This window comes from Cryptomeria japonica, chromosome 4, assembly GCF_030272615.1.
Source record: "Cryptomeria japonica chromosome 4, Sugi_1.0, whole genome shotgun sequence".
Lineage (NCBI taxonomy): Eukaryota > Viridiplantae > Streptophyta > Pinopsida > Cupressales > Cupressaceae > Cryptomeria > Cryptomeria japonica.
In genome coordinates, this window is record NC_081408.1 from 319,443,010 (window position 1) to 319,463,515 (window position 20,506).

Here is a 20,506-nt window from a genome sequence, read left to right on the forward strand (position 1 = left end):
TGGGCAAGCTTGGAAGGATGTAATTATAAGGAATTGGCTTGAAACTTTGAGAAAAAGTTAAGGATGTGAGCTCAAAGAAGAATTTCGCTCCCGACCCTTCCAAAGGGTCCAAAGCGAATTCTACTAAGAACCTCCCTTGGTCCTAACTTGGGATATAGCTTTTGCTCCCAGGCTTCAATTGAATGAAGAATGATTGATCCTTGCCATTGGAATGAGTTGCAACCATATTGGATAAGGAATTTGAGCCAAAAGGAGCAAATTCGCTCTTGACCCTTCCAAAGGGTCCAAAGCGAATTTCCTCATACCTTCTTTCTTAGTCCTAATTTGCATCACAAACCTTGCTCCCATGGCATCTTTGAAGGGGATAAATACACTTAAAACGAGAAGGGATGAATAAATTGAGTCTAAACATCAATTTCGCTCCAGACCCTTCCAAAGGGTCCAGAGCGAAATCCTTAGAAAAGACCTAATTTGTCATCAAAAGCATTGAATTGACATCACCTTGAAGGCAAATGGACTTGATTAAGATGAAGGAAGGACCCAAAAACCAAGTCTAAGAGCAAAGTTGAGGGGAAAATGAGAAAATTGAGCCTAAAACCTCAATTTCGCTCTGGACCCTTCCAAAGGGTCCACAGCAAATTTCCTTGTATCTCCCTTCCTGGTCCTAATTTGCATAAAAAGCCTCGTCCTTATAAAGTTATGAGGAGAGCATTGATGTCTGCAACAATGAGAAGTGATGAAAAGTAAGGAATTTGAGAGCAAATTTCGCTCCTGACCCATCCAAAGGGTCCAGAGTGAAATTCATCCAAGCTTCTAACCCTCTCAAAGGATCCAAAGCGAATTCCCTAAAGGACCTAATTCTTCACCAAAGTCATTGAATGGTTGGGCAAATTTGCAAGATTATGGAAGGAAAAGGATCAAGGATCAAGTTTAAGACAAACCCAAGTGAAAAAGGATGTGAATTGAGCCTAGAAGAGCAATTTCGCTCCTGACCCTTCGAAAGGGTCCAAAGCGAAATTCATACAAGCTCCTGACCCTCTCAAGGGGTCCAGAGTGAAATCCTTAGCTAGACTCTCAATTTCACCTAGTGCACTAAGACAACCTTGTTTTGATGGTAAATTGACTTGATCATGGTAAGAGGAGGTTTGATAAGACAAGTTTGAGGTGATTTAAGAGAAAAGGAAGTGTAAAATGAGCCTAAGGAAGAATTTCACTCCTGACCCTTTCAAAGGTACCAAAGCGAAATTTCTTAAACCTCTCTTTATTCCTTGTTTTAAGACCAAGATCTTTGTTCCTATGAAGTTGTGGAGAGAGGGTTGATATATAGTTGCCTTGAAGGTAATTTGGAGCAAAGGAAATGATAGAATTGAGACTAAATCACAAATTTCGCTCCCAACCCTTCCAAAGCGTCCAGAGCGAAATCCTCAAGACTCCCTATTTCCACCTTGTTTCGAGCTAGGATGGAGACTAGTTGCATAATCATGATGGAAGGAGGTTTGAAAGGTTAAGTTCAAGGCTGAGAAATGATGAAAGTGTGAGGTAAATTGAGCAAAATAGCTATTTCGCTCCTGATCCTTGGAGAGGATCCATAGCGAATTTTATTATAGGGCCTGTCCTTGGAGAGGATCCAAAGCGAATTTTCATAAAATCCTCCCTTTTGCTTCGAATTTGGACTAGTTTTATGCCTTGGAGCCTTAGCTAGGATGTTATGATGCCTTGGAAGCAATAGAGGGGTGAAAAGGTGAAGGATTTAGGTCTAAAAGAGCAAAATCGCTCCTGACCCTTCCAAAGGGTCCAAAGCGAAATCTTTGAGATAGCCTAATTTCTTGCCAAAACACTTTGAAATAGACATCACTTTGAGGGTAGATGAGCTTGATTGAGATGGAGGGAGGACCCAAAAGCCAAGACTAGGAGCAAAGCTCAAGGAAATAATGAAAGGTTGAGTGAAAATAGCTAATTTGCTCCTGACCCTTCCAAAGGGTCTAGAGCGAAATTTCCCAATAGGGCCTGTCCCTCCAAGGATACACAAACAAGTTTGCCCATAGTTGCCTTTGAACATTAAGATTTGCAAGGAGATCTTCAAGATGTCTTCCTAGCTAGCTTCAAGGGTAGATCAACATGGATGAAGGTGATGTAAAGTGTTTGATGCTTGTCCAAGCTTCATACCCCTAGTTCGCTCTTGTCCCTTTCAAAGGTACAAGAGCGAATTTCTTCAAAACACTTTATTCCTCACCCAAATTGCTCATCAAGCCTTATTTTGAGCAACTAAGGAAGCAAATTCGCCTAATTCAAGCACTTATTAAATTTAAAACTTCAAAAAATCTACCCTTTGGCACCAAAGTAATTTTAAAATTTTAGAACAAAGTCGGCCAGCTTGGAGAGGGAATTATAATTTTTTTTTTATATAAGCAAGGTCGGCCTTTATGGAAGAAAGGTGAAAGCGCCTATAAAGGAAAGTGGAGTTTAAATTATTAATCATTCAATCAAACATTCTTCCTTAGCGAATTTAAAGAGCAGACTTGGAGAAGCGAATTCCAGCAGATAGTAGGCGAATTTCAAGACTTAAGAAGGCTGGTCAAGGTGAATCTATCAGTCTTCAAACCTGGATTTAATTCTCCAAAGTGCGAATTCAAGGAGCAATGAATAAAATTCAGATTTAAGAAGGTGAATTAAGGGAATACCGATCCTTCTAGAGCCATTTTCCTTTGATTCTACGAAGTCAGGGCGAATCAAATAGCCCGATAAATAACCAAGTTCGATGGATGGAAACAAATAAAAGTTCCCTCCCAAACTCGATTCTATACGTAACATGCCAAAAATATTCGAGATACCTCTTGTTAGCCATCATAGTTGTTCTCGGTCGGGCTATTCTACTACTATCCCACCCATCCCGGGGTAGGGGTAGCCCCCCTACTATGTCGAAGGGCGCGTAGTCAATTAATCAGCCCTTGACAAGAACAAGGAGATTCTCACATATTTAGATTGCAGGTCTGAATCATTAAGGAGGCTATCTTGTGAAAGTATCACTTGGAAAGAAGGCGAATCCAACAGCAATATACCCTTTTACCCATCTTTTTCAGGTTGATAACTAAAAAATCGAGATTAAGGTATGTGCAATCTGATTTATTTGAAGGAGTTCTAATGAAGATCTGATTCAGCTCAATATCAATTATTTTTGAGACGTTAGGTCTTCTTATTTAGATAGATTTGTAATTTCAATTTGTAAATTTCAATGCTTATTCATTTAAGTTCAAATTGAAGTTCAATTGTTCTTTTTAAGGTCTTCAATCGCCTATCTTTGTGACTATACCCAAAACCTAACTTAAACCCTTTTTATAGGTAACAAATGGCGGCCTCCAAGGCAAGTGGATCCTCTACCCAACAAGCCCTCATTAAAGAAGATCAAAGCAGTGACGACTTGGAGACGAGGATCGTATCCAAATGGAGCAATATTGGAGACACCAATTTAGGAAACTTCAACGTGAAGAAGTTTCGAGAAGCACCCTACATCGGCAAGCCATCACCCATAGCCAAGAAGATAATTGAGAGGGGGATCATCAAGGCTGCAGGCTTCCCTCCCGCAGTCAGATGTCATGAGCTAATGATCGAATGTGCCAGGCACTATGATTCGCATTCAAGGACAATTCTAGCCAAAGATGGGCCATCCTCACCTATCTCTCAGAAGGAGCTATAAGTGAATCTTTTCATCTTTCAGAGCAGAGGGATATGATTTACAAGAGCCTAGAAGGAACGAAGTCTATCTACGAAGATGATCCTGATACTTGTCTAAATTTCATCAATAAGAATTGGTTGCTCAAGAGTAGGCTCCGCCTAAATAAAATACCCAATACACCTCACATAATTGATTTCCAAGAAGAATTCAGAGACTTGATAACCACGCTTAATCAAATTGTGGGTGCCTCTCAAGCCTTCTTTTTCGACAGGTGGATGTTCTTCTTTATACAAGTGATCGTTCAAGGAAAGGGAATGTTCCATTGGGCCAGGATTATCAGTAACAACCTAGATGTGCAGTTGAGGAGGCTAGTCCCTACTAAGTCATTCCACATGAGTTCATATGTTATATATTCTTTAGCTAGATGTTTTGAGTATGTAGGGCTACCACATAGAGGAGTTGTTGGGAGAGGGCTCGAAGAGCTAAGAGTATGTGTGATTCTTATGCTCAATTGCATCATCTACCTAAGAATTACTACAAGCTAGTCAATGATACTTTCACAATGCATATCACGAGGACACTACAAGAAGGAATTCACCAAAGATTGTCTCCAGAAGCACAAGAGCTCGTGAAGAAACATGGTGCGTGGTTCATTCAATTTCCTAAATTTACCTACGTCTGAATCCATGGATGTCCTTCACCTCCTTATATGTTGCCAAGGTATCCTACGGATAGGGTAGTACTACGTGAAGTAACTAGACAGCTGGCAGCTTGTGCTAAGGCATCAAGACATAAGCATGGTAATGGTATCCCTATACCTATTTCACTTGGAAATTCAATTGAAGCGTGTCCTAATTCTGAAGCAGCTTAAGATGTAGAAAGGAGCTATCTCTCTACTCATTCACATCTTTTGCCTCGAGATAAATTTTTGATCCTAATGGTCATATGGAAGAAACAGTTGGGAAGAAGTACAAGCATGTATTTCAAGTAGAGGACTTCTGGATGAATGTTCAGGATGATGTAGAGATAAAAAGAAAGAGGCACTCTCGATTACCCTTGGATCTTATTAGAAGATGCAAAGTTTATAGAGTAGCAGATCAAGCACAAGACAGTGGCAGATATCTTCAATCTTCCTATGAGAAAGAAGACAAAGAAATGAAGATTGATTGGGATGAGCAAGAGGTCGTAGACTTGAGAGCATTGATGGATCCAGTCTTGAGTTGTACTCGCATATGGGTGGATGTCCAGCATCAAAAGTTGAAGGAACAAAACACAGCTATGACATTCAGCTTAGAAACAAGAATGGAAGAAGGAGAGGCGAGTGCGAGTGAGAACACTTCTCATTCTAAGGGGTCAAAGAGAAAGGAGGGACTTGAAAAGAGAGAATCATTCAAGAAGAAACAAAGAGTAAATCCTGATCATCCCTCGAGTGCTTCTTCTAGACATGAAAAAGAGATAAGTCAAGTTGAGGATCAAAGAGAGAAGGTCTATGAGATAGATGAGTCCATGGAGTCCACGATATAGAATGATAAACAAGACAAAAGAAGGACACCTCAACACTCATCAAGTCAGTCTCTTCCTCTCCAAGTTGATGTTAATGAGCAACGAGGAGAAAGAAATGATGATGAAGCGACATCTCCTTTTAGAGGCGAGAGGCCATTGCTTGAGGAAGTGCAAGTAAGAGAAGGAAACTCTTCCATTCCAGATTGGCTTAGAGAAAGACTTACGAGGGTAGTTGTGGCTGAGGATGAGGAGCAAGTATTTGATTTGGAAAGCCTTCTAGGCAATTCTCAAGAGGATATTGAAAAGACGAAAGCTACAAAGATGTCTAAGGTAATGAGAGATGATACAGGATCCATAAAGATACAAATAGCTACACCAACAATAGACAAGTACGATGATGAGATCATGGCATAAGAATATGATTTAGAGACATTTGATCTTGGCCCACTTACCTTCGAGCAAGCCATGGAAGATGCGACTGATTCAGTGAGGGCAATCAATGATAAACTAAAAGAAGAAATAGAAAAGAATAAAAGGTTGGAAAAGGAGATTAATGCTTGGAGGAATTATTTTAGCCATCTTAATGAGCCATTAAGGCGACAGGATCCAATAGTCTCACCCTTGCAGGCACTCCCTCTTGAGTCAATAAATCAGGTAAAAAAGATGAAGAACTCAACCCGACTCATGGATACATGGATTGATAGATCCTACATGGTAGCCAAGAAATTTATAGGAAGAATGATGAAAACAGTCCACAGGGCCATCCAAGTCCTTGAGATCATTCATAATCTAGTGGTAACTGTCGATGCATTCACTCACACTAGAGATATTACCATCCCAGTATTGCAAGTGGTAAGGAGGACATCAAGACAGGTTTTAGCACAAGAAAAGATAATTGATGGAGGAACCCATAATCTCCTACAATGGTCAACTTTGCTCCAAATGAAGGAAGTTCTATTCAAGGACATCAATAGTAGGTGCAGCCGAGTTGAGGACACTATTAGGATAAGGTGTTTGATGTACTGTGTGCAATCCCTGATAGAAGGATAGAGATTGAAACAAATGTGGACATCCAAGAATTGGAGGACAAGATCAAGGTCATATTTTGTAGAGAAGATAGCATAATCACGAAGAGCAGCAAGATCATATGTATACTACTATGTTCCTGATTGAGAAAACAAAAGAGTTGGAGCACGGATGGGAGATGACTCTTCTTGCGGCCTTTGATGAGGTCCTTCACTTGGAAGAGCGAATTAAGAACATGCCTGAGATTCCCATTGCAGAGATTGAGGGGATTACGTCCAGACTCATTGAATATGCCAGAAAGGAATGGGGAAAAGGGAACAAAATTCTAGATGAAAAGTTGTTATGAAATGATGTTATCCCCATTGGATGATGCTTTCTCGTTATTTGTGCCAATTTCTATTGGCTATGTTATGATAATGCTTATCTAAATAGGGTTATTCCTGTAACAAACCCTAATTAGGGTTTAGGTGTCAAAATCTCAACCCTTGATCTTCTTTAATCTGGGCCATTCATTGTATTCGAGAATGCTATATCAGCTCTCACTCATTTCATTTTGGAAGGTTAAGAAGAAGAAGAAGAATAAGTTTATTAGCAGCAGAGAAGAAGAGTAGTTACTCATAGAGAAGACAAATTTGGTGAAGAGAGAAAGTTGAACAATTGTTGTTATATTTTGCTATGAGATCAATGAAATATTGAAGTTATGGTGTTTTATTGCAATCTTTGTGGCTTCTAACATGGTTGTTTATCTTCTTGAATCACTCTTATTGAAGATAGCATTTAGATGTTAGAGTTAGATTGAATGATAAAGGCTGTGCCTGATCTTTTAGTGAAGCTCATAGTCCAAAACACTAGCCTCTTATTGATTGTAAGTGTGCCCTGTGTGGTCAACTGGAGATATTGAAATTGTTTAGGGTTCAATCATTACTTGAATACTGATATGTATCTTATTGATAGTATCTATGTTCATTAATGATTCGAAAATCTTTAAATTCCCTTAGAAGATCGCGTCGATTCTAGTAGAGTTGTTGTTCTATGGCAATACTGAGATTGGTAGAGTTTCACTAAGATTGCCCTCCATTTAGTCATTCATAGGCGTAGTTTAGCATAGCCCTCTCTAATCGCTTATCTTTTGTCCTTTTTTTGAAACCTTGGTTAGTATTAGGAAAATCCAGTTCCTCATTGGTTAAGTAGTTGCAAGAACCAACTTTCATAGAAAGTACGTATGGCCCCTTGATGAAACAACAAACACAACAAACACTGGTGCTTATCCACACGTAGAGAACCTACATATTAGAACCTTGGAGTTGCCTCGATTGATCCTTAGGCGAAATCTTTAGCATTCGGGGAAGCTTTGTTCTAGAGAGCATAAGATACCTTTGGGTATTTTATTCTATGTTTGATCGTGTATAAAAGACACATCAACAGTTAGTTGTGTCAATCAGTTACATCCTTTGATTTATGCCCTTGATTGACACTTATCTAGTCTAAGTTGATTTACACTCCATCTATCATGCTACTTAGGGTGAGTTAACTTGCCTCCTAATTGGGAGCAATTAGGAGTTAAGCTCTTACCTCCTGGGCATGTCATGTCCTTGGTTCAATGATGCAAGAGGTTTATATATTTGTTCAGTCTTTGTAATTATGTTTCAATATTTATTGTAGAAATTCCTTATTCATTTTTTGGTTTTGTTATTAGCTCATAGACATTAGGTCCTAGGTATAATTATTGTTTATGACAGAATTCTAACATAGTAATACAGTCATGATGTAATGCTCGGGCCCCCAATATAAATTTTTTGCTTTTTCTGATTTTTTGGTGTTTTTCTGATATTTTGAACAAAGTCAAAGAGAACTGTAAACTGGAAAATGAAATTGGTTATTCCAAACCCTTAACTTTACAAACAACCTTCTTGATTAGATCTGAATCAGTGATTTGACTGTCCAAGGTACAGTTTACATGCTGTGATCAGACCTGAGGATGCAATTAAGCTCCAAAATGCAGCGATTTGTTGTGGATCTGCCATGATCAAACTTCACTATTTCCTGTAGTCTTTCCCTTGGGGTCGGTGACAACAATTCAACCTCCTTGTATTCTATGGTGCTGGTAAAAATCCTTGGCTGTTGTTGGGGCTTCATAGTATGTATCTTTACCTTCAATTTCAAGTGCCGGCAGGTCTGCGCTTAAACCTAAATAATAATGCAAAAACCTGTGATTAGATTTGGGGATGCAGCAAACCCTAGATCTGTTAAATGCTGCGATTAGCCTCACTGTGCTGGGATCTGCTAGTGTAAACTCATGATTAGGGTTGAACCCCTTTTATGATTGTTGTGACCTATTTATTTGTTGTCTGCAGCCAGTCCACAAGCTATTTTGGGTGGCTGAGTGGCTGATACAGCAGAAGGTGATGTTGGTACACCCAATGTAGTCTGGAATATGTGGATCTGCCACAAATAACCAATATATGATCACCTCCCAATGATGATCTTGTCCTAATTTAGGTAAAATATTGTGAAAACACTCCTAGTGGATGATGAGTGCTGCAGATGATCAATGGCTCACCAAGCTTGGAACTAGCAATGGCATCCTTAGTATTGGCCAGCAAATCAATTGCCCGACCGGAAACTTATCACGAAGACTCCAAAATTAGCTCCAATTCAGCCCCCGTGTGAAGATGCCCTTGAAGAAAATGAGGGTTTTCATCCCCAATTCCAACAATGAAGTCCAAGAGGGTTTTCATCCTCCCAAACCTCTGAACAGCCAAGGGTTTTCTTCCTCGATTGTGGATTTGAACACAAATGCCCCGAAGTGAAGAATGCCAAATGAAGCCAAGCACCACCTTTTCAGACCTTATCAAAATGGGTCCTTGGATTAAAATTTGCCTCTAAAGCATTTAAAATACTTTTTTATTTTTATTTTTAATATTTATAATTAAGTGACAAAAAACATTTTAAAAATTAATTATTATAATATTATTATGTTACCTCTTAAATACAAATTTACTGGGCCTAACTTTAAATAATATATTATTAGTTCTTTAGCTCTGGAAAGGGGACATGATACATGATGTGATAGGGCCAGTCCTTTTGGTAGCATTTAGATACAAGCTTTAGGCATATTTGGTGAGTAGTGGAGCTGTTTTTGAGCTCACTATTGTGTCTATAACAACTAAATTAGCTAGTATGCACTTTTTTTTTGTTTAAATCCAACAACTTGAAGCTAGCTAACTAGAGGGAGGGTTGGCTTTACATTTTTGCAAGAATATATTGCAAGGAGCAAATTGCTAAAAAATGGACCACTTGTTTCTGTCCAAAAGTGTGATATCCCTAGGGTTGAATGACTGATTTAACCAGCTTCAGGTCACTGAAGTATTGTTAAAACTAACATCATAATCAATCAGCTAAGAACAACAGCACTCCAGTACACTTCAATGAGTCAACAATATGTATAAGCAAATACTGCAGACACAAAATAAGTCCAGTGATAGAACAGTTTGCAGAAAACAGACTGATCGTCAAAAATTGCTGAAGTAAGGATAAAAGCTGAGTTTGATATTTTCTTACAACTTGCTGTTGTCTCGAACCTTGGATAGAAAGGGCACCAATAATGGTCCAGCTGATTGGGTGAGGTCAATTTGGGTATATACTGCTAATACTTTGTTGAAACCCTAACCTTTCACATCTACCCAGCGAGCAGGTCCTCAGTTGCATGGAAAAGTTTATGATCACTAGACTTTTGCCTTCCCAGATCTATAGATTGCCTTCACATCAATGTCTCCTTGTGGGCTGGAGGTGTAAAACCCTCAAACATGTGCTATTGGTGATGCCTGGTTTATCTCGGCGGAATACCTTATTACAGTTATCTGTTGCTTCAGGTTTGATTTGGGGATGAACGATGATTCTGGGCATTGGTATAGGAATGTTGCTGGCTCTCAGATCTGATCCAATGATGAACAACAATTCTGGGCGTTGGCGAAGGCTTGCTGCTGGCTTATAGATCTGAAATTGATGTGTAAACCATAATAATACTCTGTAGATGCTCTGGTAATGGTCACTTGCGACTAAAAATAAGGGGCAGCTCCTTGGAATGGAAGTTTTCCTTCACTTAGGATGCTGGTAGGCCTGTGATCAACTTCAACTAGTCACACATTACCTGATTGTATACTCCTTGGCACCTTGCAATCAAATCTCATAATAATAACGTAACGTGGCATCATGAATGAATGAATGCAATTCTGTTTTCAAGAACATCAACAATAAACATATTCAGAACTTGTTCATGAATCCCCTGGTTCAAATGCAATGAAATGTGGAACAACATACAGCAGCAACTTCACTATAATATTTCAGTATGATATGTTTGAATGAATGCATATGAAATGTTTGACAAAATCTCAGAACATTAGACAAAATTTTTATAGCAAGCAGAGTAGCATATGAGATATTATTCATTGTGGTATTCACTATGGATAGTGCAGGAAAAAGCTTGAATGAGTTCTTTATGAGATGTTTTTTAATAATTTGTTATATTCAGAATGATTATTCAAGAGAAATAAATGTGAAGAATCCCTGACATGGCACTGAACTAAGTGACTATATAGAGATGGTAAAGTCTCAATCCTAGAGGCAAAAGATTCACATCTTTGTAGAAATAGAGGCATCATTAAAAATCAAGTTAGCAGTAGGATGGCTTAATTCGTATTGCAGAAAACTGCCTTTCAATTCAATTAATAGCATATTCCTATTGCTTAAATGTTAAGCAGGTACTGAACAAGATAGTTTGTCAGATTTCATGTGCGAGTATGCCCTAAGCCTGATGGATATGGAGGTAAGAAATCATAGCACACTGAAAGTTACATCCTGCAAAAATAGGTCTTTGCCTTTGTATGGGTAGTGACAGCAAATCTACGCAGATCACTACATGCTTTAATTGCAGAGTGTATAATTGTTGATTTGTATTTGTATTTTACTCTTAAACCAGTCTTCAAACTTTGTGTTTCTAATCAGAGAAGGATACTTTCTCCACGTAGAAATTAGTTGTCAACTTCGGGGATGTCAATAGCAGCTGTATTGATTTAATTTTTTTTTACTAGAAAAAATGATGGAGATAATGCATCTCTTATCCATGGAATAAAGTAAAATTTGACCTATTAATTTGCCAAAAAGCAATTTGATCAGCTTGAAATATCATAGAGTACACTTTGGTTCATGCATAGTACTGCATACTGTTTTAAACTGAGAAAGAAAAAATACTATCAGGAACCAAACAGCCCATCCATCTTGGCCCATTGGTGTTTAGGTACAATAGTACCTACCTAGCATTTTATATTAACATAAACATAAAAGTTGAAAGCTGGGGGCTGCCTATTATATAATGGCCGCCTAGGCCTACAACTCTATACTTCAACTCTTCTCCTTGCTTGTAGGGGGAACAACAGTCTCAACCTATGCTCCATGGAGTCTCGAAATAGGGGGAGGAGGGGATTGTAATGACCCTTATAAGATTTGCTTTATCTCCACAGTCTAATGGGATGATGATGCTTAGGATTCTTAGGGTTCTGATTAGAAATATCTAATGGAATTATCTTATGTAATATCCAAATCGAGAAGGGCTTAATTTGTGAGATTTACATGAATATGGAATGAAATAATAGAACCTTCTTAACTGATATGAAATTCAATATGCAATGGATCTGCAAAATGTGCTAAGTTCATTTGAATTCTGATGGTATTATTGTCTATAAGAATACGGGATCAACATTTTAGTTGGTAAGATTTCTGTCCCTGACTTATTTCCTTGTGATCATGCGATTTGAACTGGTTATGAATCTGGTTGGAATTACAATTTCTGTTACCCCTCCTATTATGGCTTTGTGTTTGTCCACCCCTTACGCTGTCTCTGCTATGATCCCTCTTCGTGTATGCGTCCTTTACCTTGCATTCAGGTGGTTTCTCTCCCACCTCTTACTTGGTTGACTATTGGCTCGTGTGAGCACTGCAGTTATGAAGAAATATATATAACAAATATTCTGTGATGATCCCTGAATGGACGATGTGTTGTATATAAATATCTTCTTAAAGGGATGGAAGGTTATGTCTTTCCCATCGGTCATCTTCCTTCCAAGGGTGGCGTCTTTTATTTAAATGTGTTTACCTTTGATTTAACCATCTGAATGTCATTAACTCAATAAAATCATTTCCATGTGCTTATGTCTCTTTACCAATACCATGCGGTTATAGATTAATAAAGATCGCTGTTTTCTCTAAGGTTGAGATCACAGTTTTAACCAATAATGAGGTCAATGCCTTAATTGATAATAAGACCGTTCCTCATCTATATGCCTTGATCACTGTGCATGTACCATTCTTTGCATTTACGTAGGGTCAGACTGGTGCTTGGTTTGATTTGCCTTTCAGAAAATTGTTAAGTCTTGTTCCAAGACAATTTTCTCTAATTGACAAAGTTGCGTTTTAGGGGTGTCAAGGTGGGAACATGACAGTCCACCCTTCCCAAGATTGCTTGTCCTCAAGAAATGTAGGTTTCTATGAACTGAATTATGAAGGTTCCAGACTGATGTTTGGGGATTTGTATTCCTTTAATTTGTTTGGGCCAACATTTTGCATAATGCCCTGGATATCTTTCTACATTAAAGCAAGGGTGATCTTAACATATTTTATGATTAGGATTAGAAGCATGACACACATCTATGACCTTAAATGCATCTTGTATCTTTCTAGTTATTCATATATCGAGTATGAATCAAACACAGAGCATACACATGAAAACGCAAAGTATACACATGAATATATGAAGACACGGAGTATACACAATTACTTAAAATATGCATATGAATATATGCAAGCACGGAGTATACAACAAATACACGTTGCAAACCTTGTTTGAAATCCTGCAATAGGTTAGGAAACCAGTGGAACTAATAATATAAATCTCTACAGAAAGATAATTAAACATAAATTAACTTAATTAGGGTCTAGTCCAACTCTCTATAGGAGCTCAATCATAAGAAAGTGGGAGTAAGGGTAATGATGAGGTGTCCAAGAGACCCTCTACCCTAGGCTCAAGAGCGGAGTGAAAGCTAGAGCCCTCTTGGCCTCATGGGACCATTGGTCAAACTACCATGAGGTGGGCTACCTAGTGAGGTATCCTATCACCGTTCACGTTCATCACTTCCATCCTTATCCCCTTGTTAATAATCAATTATGATAGAGTTTGGAAAAATACAATTGGGTGTTTTGAATGTCCTTCCCCTCTAGGTCCAAGAGCGGTGGACTCCGTCTTACACCCCCTTGGCCTCATGGGACCATTGGTCAACTACTATGAGGTGGTCTACCTTGAGGAGGACCTCATCATCATTCTCCCTCTTTGTACTTCCTTATATTACTATGATGGCAGTTTGCTCACTAAATTCATTATGGATTACTTATACATTCATAGTTGTGTAATTTAAGACAAGGTTTCTCTCTTCCTTTCTTACTCATTGCTGTTGGAGCTAGTTAGGTGTATGTGTTTATGATCACTAAATTTGTTCTTCCACAAAACTCCATTTGTTTGTTGTTTCGTCCTCTTTTGGTTGAAGGAATTTAAGATTTCCTCCATTGTATCTTGTTTTTTTTTGCAGAGATTTTCCCCTTCCTTGATAGGTTTGCATTTACTATATTTCACAGGATGACAATAAAGATGCTTTGATACCACTTGTAATGTCCCTTATAAGATTTGTCCTATCTCCACAATCTAATCGGACGATAATACTTAGGATTCATAGGGTTTTGGTTAGAAATGTCTAATGGAATTATCTTATGTAATATCCAAATCGAGCAGGGCTTAATTTGTGAGATTTACATGAATATGGAATGAAATAACCTTCTTAACTAATATGAAATTCAATATGCAATGGAATTTCAAAATGTGCTAAGTTCATTTGAATTCTGATGGTATTATTGTCTATAAGAATACAGGTTCAGCATTTTAGTTGGTAAGATTTCTGTCCCTGACTTATTTCCTTATGATCATGCGATTTGAACTGGTTATGAATCTGGTCAGAATTACAATTTCTGTTACCCCTCCTGTTATGGCTTTGTGTTTGTCGACCCCTTACGCTGTCTCTGCTATGATCTCTCTTCGTGTATGCGTCCTTTACCTTGCAATCAGGTGGTTTCTCTCCCACCTCTTACTTGGTTGACTATTGGCTCGTGTGAGCACTGTAGTTATGAAGAAATATATAGAACAAACATTCCGTGATGATCCCTGAATGGACGATGTGTTGTATATAAATATCTTCCTAATGGGATGGAAGGTTATGTCTTTCCCGTCGGTCATCTTCCTTCCAAGGGTAGTGTCTTTTAGTTAAATGTTTTTACCTTTGATTTAACCATCTGAATGTCATTAACTCAAAAAATTCATCTCCCTGTACTTATGTCTCTTTACCAATATCATGCGGTTATAGATTAATAAAGATCGCTGTTTTCTCTAAGGTTGAGATCAGAGTTTTAACCAATAATGAGGTCGATGCCTTAATTGATAATAAGAACGTTCCTCATCGATATGCCTTGATCACTGTGCATGTACCATTCTTTGCATTTATGTAGTGTCAGACTGGTGGTTGGTTTGATTTGTCTTTCAGAAAATTGTGAAGTCTTGTTCCAAGACAATTTTCTCTAATTGACAAAGGTGCGTTTTAGGGGTGTCAGGGTGGGGACATGACAGGGGTGGTGATTTGTCGCAAGAATAGGGAGATCAAGGGTCTAGATTTGGGAATGGTAGGGGAATGGTGGTGCAAATATATAGTACTTAAAAAAAATAGCTATTAAAAATGTATAAGGAATAACAAATGAAACCTTGAAGTTTGAAATACTCAAACATATTGCCTTGAACAATGAAAATGCTGAATATCAATATATTTATATTATATTCCAAATAATAATTCTATTCAAGATTCAAATACAATTTGCCAATAGTCCAATGGCTCTTATCATCATTCATCATCAAAGTTCACTCCAAACTGTTTATTATTCAATTTGCTGGACTCCTAAAGGTTAAGCTTTTCCAAACCAATCCCAACCAACCCTATTTGTGTTGCATTATCAACAATTTGTGTTAGCTCCTTTGGTTTTACATTCTATTGGGTTGCTGGACTCTCCTTGTGCATAATGTGTGTTATGGGCTAAGTTATCGAGTATGCCCTTAAGGCCTTTTGCACTCGTGCAAGGTACGTATGGTATAGGTTTACCTGGGGGTACACATGGGTATGACTAGGGTATGTACTGGGCATACACAGGCATACCCAAAGGCGCTGAACACCAAATAGTAACAAAAAAGACATTATTTGACTTTTTTTTTGGCATGCAAAAACCCTATAATGCCCCTAAAAGCATCATTTCGTCCAAGACAATGATCATTTTGCTTTCTTCACTCTCTCTTTTCTCTTTTTTTGGGGGCATGGCCATCATTGCATTTTTCTCACATCTAACACCTTGTGCAGTTTATCATTGCTGCCCCTCAAACCCATTAGGGTCTCCAATCCCAAACTGTTAAATTTAGATAAGATTAGATAGACAAAGATTCACACACAATTACACAATTGATACCCTAGGAAAATCTTCCTCTTGAAGGTGAAAAACCCAGCAATGAATATGTCTTTATTATCTCAATTATGCTAAGAGACTTTACAAAGATTTTGCTTCACACTTGAAGCTACATATATATGTGGATGGCAACAAATCACTATAGAGAATATACGATCTGCTTATACAATTGATCTTCCTTAGTTGATTCTCAAACTGCTGTACATAGTCTTCTATCTGCTGTAGATGACCTTGATTAAGATACACAATTCTCACGATCTGCTGGAGCATAATTCGCTGAAGAGGAAATGCGAGTCTGCTGAAGATTCAATCTGCTTGTGATGAGTGAATTTGAATTGCTAAAGGAGATGGAGTGCTTCGAGCTAAATACCCCACCACGTTAAGATCAAGCAACACGACTTATGCCAAAAGTCAGCTTCTTACCAACCAACACGCCGCATTTAATAGACATCGGTTATGTTATAATTAACCTGACTTTTCACAAAAGATGGCGGGATTACATTAAGTTATAGTATTAAATGCAAAATCGGCAAGAGTGTATAAGTTTTAAATCGATACACATATAAATCGATCTAATAAAATGGCTAACGCTAATTAGACATTTAGTTTTGCACTGTTGGCTTAGAGAAGAATATTGATCGATGCTATAAACATCAACACTCCCGCCTAGCTAGGGAGGAATTCTTCTCGATATATGAGTCACGTAGTGACATCCACCATGGCTACTCCTAGAGGGTAGGTCCATCATGGCTACTCCCATGTATGGAAATGCAAGTGAACACAAGTGCCCATCACGGAGTCACTCAACGTGATGTTGTCATGTCATCATTACATTCACCATGGCTACTCACAGAGGGTGAATAAACACAAGTGCCAAGTCATGGAGTCTCTCACATGACATCCACCATACCTACTCGTAGAGGGTGGATCCACCATACCTACTCGCAGAAGGTGGAACAAGAGCTTACACCTGAAACTTCTCTCACAAAGAAGAATGCATTAACAAGGGCTTGCACCTCAAACTTCTCTCACAGAGAAGAATGCATTAACAAGGGCTTGCACCTCAAACTTCTCTCTCACAAAGAAGAATGCATTATAATACATATCAAGTAATCACCGAGACTCCCTCTCAGCAAGGGCTTCATTCTCCATAACTCCAAGCTTGTCTCGAAAATGCACAAACTTCACTTTGGCAAGAGGCTTGGTGAGAATGTCAGCCGTCTGCTCCTTAGTACAAATATATCTCAACTAAACAACATTCCTTTGTACCATATCTCTGATATAGTGGTACTAAATCTCAACATACTTTGTTCTGTCATGGAACACTGGATTGACTGAAAGCTTCACACAGCTTTGGTTATCACAATGAATGGTAGTAGGCTCCAATGATTGTCCAAACAATCATGCAAGGAGCTTTCGAAGCCACATTGCTTTGCGAGTTGCCACACATGCTACAATGTATTCTGCCTCTGCAGTGCTTAGTGCCATTGAAGACTGCTTCCTGTTACACCAGGAAATCATAGTAGATCCCAGACTGAAGCAATCCCAGACTAAAGCAACAACCAGAGGTGCTCTTCCAATCAGTAACACTCCCTGCCCAATCAGAATCCTAATAGCCTTCTAAATTCAGGGCCACACTGGAAGAGTATTTCAAGCCATATCCAATTGTGCCACGCAAGTATCTCAAGATATGCTTGGCTGCAACTAGATGTATTTGTCTCGGTTCACGCATGAATTGACTCAGTGCACTCACTGCATAACAAATATTTGGTCTAGTGTTGACAAGATACATCAAGGATCCAATCAACTGTCTCTACATAGTAGGATCCACAAGATCTGAACTAGTTGCAGCTTCCCTCAATTTCTTCAAGTTAGTTTCCATCGGCGTGGACATAGATTTGCAATCTATCATTACAAATCTCTTCAAGATATCAATGGTGTATTTCCCTTGACTTGGGATAATCTCATTGGGCCTTTGCCATACTTCCAAGCCTAGAAAGAAGTGCATGAGTCCTAAGTCCTTCATCTCGAATTTTGAAGTCAACTCCTTGCATTTATGGATGAGATGATCTTCCTCGGTGACAAATAGGTCATCAACATAAAGTACCAAGATCAACATTTCACCATTGAATACCTTGAAGTAGAGATTCAGATCAACATCATTCTTGCAGAAACTCAAGCCCACTAAGCATCTGTCAATTCTCTCATACCAAGCACGAGGTACCTGCTTAAGAACATATAAAACATGAGACTCTTTCCCATGAATCACGAACCCCTCAGGTTGCTCAATGTAGACCTCTTCCTCAATCACACCATTGAGAAAAGCTGTCTTCACATCCATCTGATGTAACTTCCATCCCTTAGCTGCTGCAATGGCAATGATGGTCTTGATGGAAGTGTAGCGAGCAACTTGAGCAAATGTTTCTTCATAGTCTATTCCCTCTTTCTGAGAGAAACCATGAGCCACAAATCTAGCCTTGTACTTTTCAGTGCTTCCATCAATTGCATGCTTAATCTTGTACAGCTACTTGGAAGATACAACTGCCTTCCCCTCAGGTCTAGGAACAATATCCCACACATCATTCTTGATAATGGATTGATACTTTTCATCTATTGCATCTTTCCATACTTGCTGTTTTGAAGCTTCATCAACACTGGAAGGTTCAGTTTCAATAAGATTACACATCAATGCAACATAGCTAGAGAATCTGTGTGGTCTTTTACTTTCTCTGAATGTGCCTCTAGGAGCTGCAAATTGTTTTGCCTTCTGCATAGTGTTTCTTGCCCAAAGAGGTCTCTTTCGAGTCACAACAATATCTCTAGGTCCATCAGTAGGATCCAAAGGTTCAATTGGATCATCATTCATTTCAGGTTCTGTAGACTCCCTCTGAATCTCAGGAGCATGATCAATATCCATGTCTTGAGGAGTCTCATGATTTTCATCATGTATCTCCATGCAAGAACCCTTTGATTTTCTGAATGCAACATCTTCCTCAAATGTGACATCCTTGCTTACTTCTATTTGCTTCTGACCAGGAATGTAAATACGATAGGCTTTGGAGGTTTCACTGTAGCCCACAAATATCCCTCTCTTGCCAGAGGGTTCCAACTTGGCCTTTTTGTCCTTGGGAATATGAACATACATAGAACAACAAAAGATTCTCAGGTGACTGATATCGATAGCAGGCTTAGTCCCTGAAAAGGCTTCTTTAGTAGTCACATTTTGCAGTATTTGGTGAGGACATCTGTTCTGAACATATACTGGTGTTCTTGAGGCTTCTACCCATAGATAAGTTTGAAGGTGTTGATCATGAATCATAGCTTTTGCAACTTCAACAATGGGTCTGTTCTTTCTTTTTGCAACCCCATTTTGTTGAGGGTTGTAAGGGACACAAAACTCCCTCTTAATCCCTGCCTCAATACAGAAATCACGAAAGCTACCTAAGGTGTACTCACCTCCATTATCAGACCATAAAACTTTAATTCTCTTTCCAGATAAATTTTCTACTTGAGCTTTAAACTCTTTAAACCTACCTAGGACTTCATCAGACTCTTTAGACCTTAATAAATAAATCCAAGTCTTCCTAGAGTAGTCATCTATGAAAGTTACATAATTACAAAAATCCACTTAGGGATGGAATTGACATTGGACCACATAAATCTAAATGTACAAGATCTAGAATTTCTTTAGAGCTACTTCCACCACTATGGAAAGGACTCTTAATATTTTTACCCATAGCACAACCTTTACAAGTACCATCATGTACATGATTAAGTTTAGGAATACCTTTTACCATCTTCTCCAGTGATGGAAGGGCCCTAAAATGAAGATGCCCAAGTCTTCTGTGCCAAAGTTCGCTGGAACTGGAAAAAATCATGAAGAGCTAGACTGGAAGAGTGGAGAGATTATACAAACTCTCATGTCGATTTCCTATCACATGAGCATTCTTGATGCTGGAGTTCTTTGGTAATGCTAGAACTCTTCCTTCAAAAAGTGCAATTTGATAGCCCTTATCTTCTAAGGCTGAAATAGACACAAGGTTTCTCTTGATGCCTGGCACAAACAAAACATCACTTAGGTGTAGTGAGACTCCAAATTCTAGGTTTAGAGATGTAGCACCAAATCCTCTTACTGAATAGCGTGCATCATCTCTAATGATCACTTGAAGATTAGACTCCTCCACCAAATCTGAAAGGTGCTCTCGATAGTCGGTGATGTGTCTAGAGGCTCCACTATCAATCAACCAGGTATCACTGTCCGCAGGAACATTGCTCGATAATGCTGATATGAAAAGAAAACCATTTGAGTTATCTTCTGCCTCCTTCTGAGATGAAACTTCATTGATGTTTGCCCCTTGATGCTTTGGTTTTGTCAAACAATCCCTTGCATAGTGACCAAACTTGTCGCATCTAAAGCACTGGATGCGGGAGAGATCATTCTTCTTTTTCTTAGAATTAGGTACGAAATCTGATTACTGATCTTTGTTCGTTTTGAAGTTGCCCTTCTTCCAATTCTTTCCTTTCTTGGTAGATTGAGCGACAAGAACATGAATATCTTCATTTTGAGAACATTTGACAATTCCCCTAGCCGCCAATCTTAATTCTTCTTGAATGCAATCCGCATGAAGTCGATCAAACTTAGGTAATTTGGATCTCCCACTTATGCTTTGGATAAATGGCTCCCATGAATGAGGAAGGCCATTC

The 20,506-nt window shown here is 38.7% G+C and overlaps 1 protein-coding gene across 1 annotated transcript in view; it reads left to right on the forward strand.

The window, feature by feature from the left end:
• The window catches only part of LOC131041666 (pentatricopeptide repeat-containing protein At4g21880, mitochondrial), a 243,876-nt gene that overhangs the window by 26,837 nt on the left and 196,533 nt on the right, over nucleotides 1-20,506 (forward strand). The window contains exon 4 of the mRNA XM_057974816.2: nucleotides 10,963-11,027. Coding sequence (XP_057830799.2) covers nucleotides 10,963-11,027 — 65 coding nt within the window. The remainder of the gene's footprint in view (nucleotides 1-10,962; nucleotides 11,028-20,506) is intronic.